The sequence below is a fragment of the Nestor notabilis genome, unplaced genomic scaffold (genome assembly GCF_000696875.1).
Source record: "Nestor notabilis isolate BGI_N333 unplaced genomic scaffold, ASM69687v1 scaffold8114, whole genome shotgun sequence".
Lineage (NCBI taxonomy): Eukaryota > Metazoa > Chordata > Aves > Psittaciformes > Psittacidae > Nestor > Nestor notabilis.
Window position 1 is genome coordinate 30,731 of NW_009926069.1, and position 6,593 is coordinate 37,323.

The following is a 6,593-nucleotide window of genomic DNA, read 5'->3' on the forward strand; positions in this document are numbered from 1 at the left end:
TATAAAATTATATTTATGTAATTTATATTTATCTTTAATTCAGAATACTGCGAGACCTAATTCTTGCCTATTTTATCTTTCAGACAAAGCCAGGACCCATCAAGGCAGCCAGTTCTCACTCTGAGCGCTCTGCTGTAGCGTACTGCTACAACTGTTCCCAGAAAGGACATTTTGGATATGTAAGTTCTGCATTAGTGTTAAATGTATCCCTGGGGTAGTTAATCTCTGACACAATATGTGTTTGGAGAAAAGAGCTGGAAGAGTCAAGCTAATCCACTATAAACTCCAATGAAATGTTTGTGTCTTTGCAGCATTGCTGTAGTTATTGGAGGCCAATGTATTAAGTGATACCTCCCATCTGATTTAAAGATATGGAGGAAAAGTTACTATTTCTCCTTGGCATGTTTATTGCTTTGTTTTTTAAATCGTAAATCAAAACTAATTTTTAGGAGAATTTAGGAGAAAAGAAACAGTTGGTGAAGACAGCTTTTTTTTTTTACTGCCATGCTCAACATCATGTAAGGTTTTTCACCACCATCAGCTTGACAATTTGAATGCCCATTTTAGGAATTTTCTATTTCTGCCTGCTTTTGATGTTCTTCACTTGTAGTTTCTTAGTTTAATTCAGCATCTGAATTAAGGTTGACATTATCCTTCTGTAAGGTATACAGACATTATGAGCCTTAAGTGGCTTCAGTAAAAACTGGAGATCTGCTGCATTTTCTAGGATTGCTTGGTGAGGCTTATCACCTTTTTCAGGCCTTTGTTGTGACAAATGCAGCTTTCCACCTGCAAATACCAACACCAAACAATGTTAGTTCTTTTCCTTTATGGAATAAGTTCATGAGGCACAAGTATTCTAGAAAATGACTGTTACTCATGCATTGGATAGGTAAAGTTTATAGCTTCTACAGCTTAGGGATAGCAAATTCCTTCCTTCTCTTGCATGCTTTGTGTGTTGACTCCTACAGCTACTGAATATGTTTTGTTGAAAATTTGCTGCTGTTTTCAGCTAAATAAGTTAATCCCTGTGGGGAATAGTGGGACAGGTAGGGCAGGTTTGCTGGGATCTTACAGCAGAGCTGAACGATAAATGGAAGATTTTCAAAGCTGAGCTGTCTTTGGAGACAAGTGAAGATTTTCTTCTTGGAGCTAAGGCCATTGAGTACAACCAGGAGACACAGCTGCCTTGTCAGATGGATTGGAAGGGGCAGGAAATAAGCAGCTATTGCAATCCAAGCTTGGTAAGAGACCATCGTGTGCCAGCTGCCTGGTGTAACCACTGGCATGAGTATAGGCACTGCTTTGGCTGTGGTACAGGAGTCCGAATCCTTGGCTTCACCTGTAAGACATCTGCTCAAGGCACAGCTATGTGTGCAGCAGCAGTGTGTGTCCTCAGCAGCACAGTCATGCAGACCAATTTGTTCTGGTGTTTGGGACTAGAGCTGATAAAACCTGTTAAAACAGCACTGAAACTGATATTGTTAAACAAAACCAGAATAAAGCCTCTGCCAGTAATATAGACTCTAAAACAGAAGTGAGAGGGCTGAAGAAGGAAGTGAGGCTGATTGCCAGCAATGGATAAGGAACATTTTACTAACCTGTCAAAAAATGGCATTTGAGGAAGGCAGACAGCCATACATGGATACAAATACAGCTACCGTAGCAATGATACGTAAATATGTGGGAGGACCTGGTAGCTCAGATGGAAAATGGTAGTAACTGAAATTCGTAAGGCAGTTAAAGTGACTCAAGGACAACACTCTATGGTTATCAAAGCTAAAGAAGGTAAGATAGTATTTTTACTAGTGTACAAGGAGCAGAAATAGCCTTAGCAATGACAGAACTAAAATGGAGAAGTCAATAACAACACAGAAAGGCAGAGATACCAGACTTTCTACATGCATACAGAAAAACATCCAGGACACACATTAGATTATCTAATGATAACTGAGTATTTGCCCTCAAATCATTAAACCTCCTGTCCAAAAATGGCTGAGGAAATTGGACTGGGAGCCTCCGTGTGCATCTGCACCATGACCGAGCTGGACAGGAAATGCTTCTGAGGTTTGCATCTCTCACTGGCTAAGAAAGCTGAGGTCATAATCAGTGCCTGAGTTCATGTGGTGAGCAGCTCTGTTAGAGCATGAAAGATCTGCCTGTAAATTAAGGGAAAAAAAAGGATTTTTGTTTGTTTTTAATGTAAATATTTTTAACCAGGTAAAAATTACTCGTGATGACAAGCGTCTTCACATTTTTCCCATTTCTATACCTCAGGAAATATATTTCATTGCTTTTTTTGTGCAGTTAAAGCAGTTGAATAACAAACTGACCAAGAAGACAAGGCTAGGGTTAGTTTCTTATAGATGCACCGTAACCAGTGCTTCCCACTACAGTCTTTTCCTTCCGCGTTACCATTTTATCTAGTTTAGGAACACCTGAAATTCCTTTTGTTTGGTAGAGGTTTAGGGAGACCTTTCCTAGAAGCAGAGGCAAGAGCAAAAGCCTTGCTAAGTTCCAGAGTTAATGGTGCAGTTCTGCTAAATTCCAGAGTAAACTGCAGACCATTTCTTGTTTGTAGAAATGGAAACAGTTAAGATGTAAAGTGTCAGAGATGCCATCACCCGGCTGTTAGGTTTCCCGAGTTTGCTTTATTTTTTATTGACAGCCATGTTTTTACGTAAACTAAGGATTTAATAAGGACAAGAAATAGTTTGTCTCTAGTAGGCTTCACATCATAGTTCTTTTTGTAGCAATCCACACATCCAAAAATTTGTCTCTTATGGTTCATAACAAATACATGGTCATCTTAGGGGACATTCCCATTGGGAAGTTAAGGAGGGTAAGTTAGTGAGGAACAACAGCCCACTGCATTATTCAGGCTGCAGCAAGTTCTCAAGGCAGTAGGGTTAAGGAGTTGTATGGTATCTGCAGATGTGCCTTGCATTCACATCCCAGTATGCCAATCACACATAAAATTCCTTTTGCAGGTTGGTAGCAGGCTCTGCTTTCCATCCTCTGTATGATACCTCCAGCACTGAAGACTGTCCCGAGAGTATTTAACAGTACACAGTGTACAGCAGCAGTGGCAGCTTACTTGAGAGGGAAGATTTAGCCAAGTGCGTGTTGGACATTGCTGAGGAAAAAAGGAATCCTGATTTGGGTGGCATGTGCATTTCATTCACTACAGCTTCTGTGTCAGCACATTAGCAGAACAAAAATAAGGAATGGGCCACATGTCTGCAGAGCAAGCCCTAGATTCTAAGCAGGATCTCAAGCACTACATTTCACAGCTGTCACAGAAAGATGAGTGTGTCTTTGCATACTCCTGTGTAAAGCTAATCTGTGTCATTTTCAGTAATCCTTTGGCAGTGTTTAGGGATAATGTTTTATTTCATTTATTCCAGATAGACAGGCAGCTTTGTGCCTGCCTAAAGGCCACTCTTAGGTTTCACTAATATGAAACACAAGTATTTGGAGGGCCATTTCTCTGTTATTCTTTTCTCTTGTCTTAAACCTGGGGAAGGTAGATAGAGACCCTGGAAAGGTGAGAGAGGAGTTTTCTTTGTGGGGTGATAGGTGGCTTTTCAAGGTGTTCAATGTGAAATGCAATCAACTTCCAGGATATGCTTTTCTCAGTTGAATAGCTAATGATAACAGCCTCAGGCAATGTACGGACTTGCATGCCATCTTGTAGCTCCCTTTCAGCCTAATTTCGCAGTGGGGTATAAGACTGATCCCTCAGACTTGGGTGGGCTCCAGCTACAAGCTGCCATTGCTTGTCCACACTTCTCTGTGCATGTGAAGACAAGCCAGTTGTCACACAGCCTAACAATACCCTTTTGGAGAACACCACAGAGAATAGCATGATTCTTCATTTAATTTCAGCCAAGGAAAGGCCAAATACAAGCTGAGAAACATGAAATACATGCAAAATGCATCTTTGATGTACTCTGCCTTTGAGAAAGAGAGGGGAGGAGTCAGGAGGACACAGGGAAAGGGGGTGCTAGAGGTGGCACTGGAAGTAGTAAACACAGGAAGGAAAGCAACTTAGCTTGTGGTGGAGACATCAAGGTGAGTGAAAGATCCTGACAGTTTCTCAAGAATAGCAAGGCCCAGAGTTCACTAGATTAGGGCAGTATCCAAGAATTAGAAAGATGATATTGCAAAGCAGAACAGCTAACAAGCAATTTACAAGGAGATACATATATCACATACTACTCTGAAAAAAAAAAAAAAAACAACTATGGGAAGCATCCCAGTAGGCCTGACTCACAAGACGTCACTAAAATTTGTGTACAGCAGTGGAATAATTCACATTGCTCAATCAAGTGTTTGTGAACAGGCTGACATACATACGATGCAAGAGCCAGCCCCTTCCCTACCTCAGACGATGTTTTGGGGCTCTCTTCCACTTTCCTACAATATGATGTGTTTGCACAGCACTTACCTACAGGATTTGGTTTTCAGTTATATCTGTGAGAAAACTGCAGCAGCCAGACTGTCTGCATGTGGGCTGTTGGCCAGGATGCTGCACCCAACACCTCATCACTGCTTGGTTCCCCTTCAGCCCATCCCACCCTTGCAGGCTGCCACATTTCTGCATGCACTTCCAGACCAAATAATGTAGTTTGAAAGAGCTCCCCTGCAGTAAGAAGCATTTTCCTCTCAAGGAGACTGGGCATGTGTCTCTGCTGGGAGACTGGGAGGCAGCTGGTGGTGGGGGGACCTGGCCTGGGTGCAGGCAGGACAGCCCTATCCCCCAGATCCTACAACTCTGTTTGCAGTCTGCCTCGTATTTACCTAGTGCTCACCTCCTTCTAGTCCTCTGCTTCTGTCAGTGTTACAGATGTGTAGGAACTGCAGGAAGACATGGGATTCCTTCCATTTTCTGCGAAAGAACTGCAGCTTGGCTTATGTCATATGTGTTTCTCTGTGCGCACAGGAAGGATTATTGGATGGTAATAGAATTATCAGTGTTTAAAGAATTGCTGGCCACATCCTTCACAGGTGCAGACCAGCACCTGCAGAATCTGACCGATTTTCCTTCCAGGCAACTCAGCCGCATCTAGTGACTTGAAATGTGTTTTGCAGGAGTGCTCAGAAAGGCGGATGCATGGAAGCGTGTTCCCTTCTTCTCCATTCATCTGCTACTATGATGATGAATACGATATCAAGAGAAGGGCAAACAGATTAAAAAGAAAGGTTGCAGGTACAGTATGTTTTGGGAGATCTCCTGCCTTTCAGTTCTTTGAAATACTTTCTTCTGTGCTTAAAGCTTTTAGAAACTTTGTGGGATTACTTTCACATGTTGTGAAGGCTATAGGGATTTGCAGGTAGTCTTAACAGTAGTGTAAGATTTGTGACTTTATTCATCCCTGTTTATCAGGGAAATTTATTGTGTCAAAGTCACAAGGTGGGTGTTGTCAGATATTTTAATTCTAAAAAATCCACTGAGACTGAAAACACTATAAACTGGCCAGAAGAGGATTAAGAGGTAACTTGTGAAGATACTAGTCTGTTCATAGTGTCTACACTATGAAAAGGTCTACCAGAGATGAATTTTTGTCTAACTTCATAAATACACAGGGATGGCTTGAGCACTGTTTTAGGTGTTTTGCATTTGTATTGAAAAGCACTGCTCTGTTTTACAGAACTACGTGAAGCTGGCCTTCTGCCAGAGACACCATGGCAGGAGTTAAAACATGAGGTATACCGCCATAAGAAAAAGAACAAGCCTTGGAAAGAATATCGGAAACATAACAAAGATGGTGAGTGTCACAAAAAGGTGAAGATGTCCCATGCAGAGAAACACAGAGAAGAGAAACACAGGAGTGATGATGAAATCAGCCACAATCTGGAAGAGGACTTCCCTAGAGGGTGTAAAAGCCAGGCATGTAAGGGCAGCAGAACCCATCACAAGTCCATTTTCAAGGCATTCTCAGGCAGCAAGACTGAATACACGCAGGAGTGTCTGAAAGGTGCTAAAAGGAAGAAGAAATGGAAAAAGCAGAAAGAAGCTAGTCCTGGTAACAGCGAGAATTTATTCCTCATAAAACAGAGGAAAAAGAGGTCCAAACAGAAATCCCGGTGATGAGGAAGTAGATAGGTAGCTCTGGCATTTACTGGCTCCAGTTCTGCCTTTTCTTCATTTTTGTCCCTCTCTTAGCACACTGAATTTAAGTCCGTCCCTGAACCCACATGGGTATGCCCAGGCACAAGTCACACAGTGAACTCTGTTCCTGGAAGGGAGTGCTCTGTCTGTCATGAATTGGCCACGTGGCTTGTGCCTGGAGTGGCTGTACTTTTCAGCAGTCCCAGTATAGGCTGTAAGTTTGTTTTCTTTGCTTGGGGGGGATATGAAGGTAAAAGGGGCCATGCTTGGTTTGGTAGCTTTTGTTTTTTCATCAGTGACGTGTTGCTCTGCCTGTCAGAGCAGGATCTGCTGCTAGGGAGCACAATGCCTTTGGAGCTGACAGTGGAGAGACTCTCATGTTAGGAGGAGTTGTGATACAGACCAGGGATGTGGATGTAAAGCATGTTTCCTGCAGCCACTCAGTATCTTCCAGCATGCAGATGGGCACTGTTTCACT

At 42.4% G+C, this 6,593-nt stretch overlaps 1 protein-coding gene across 1 annotated transcript; it reads left to right on the forward strand.

The window, feature by feature from the left end:
- Nucleotides 1–83: 83 nt before the first annotated feature.
- Nucleotides 84–6,094, forward strand: LOC104404823 (zinc finger CCHC domain-containing protein 7-like; the record flags this gene model as incomplete). Its single annotated transcript, XM_010013352.1, has 3 exons — nt 84–179; nt 5,095–5,212; nt 5,655–6,094. Coding segments are annotated over 3 exons (654 nt in total), but the record flags the coding sequence as incomplete, so codon positions are not given.
- Nucleotides 6,095–6,593: the final 499 nt, after the last annotated feature.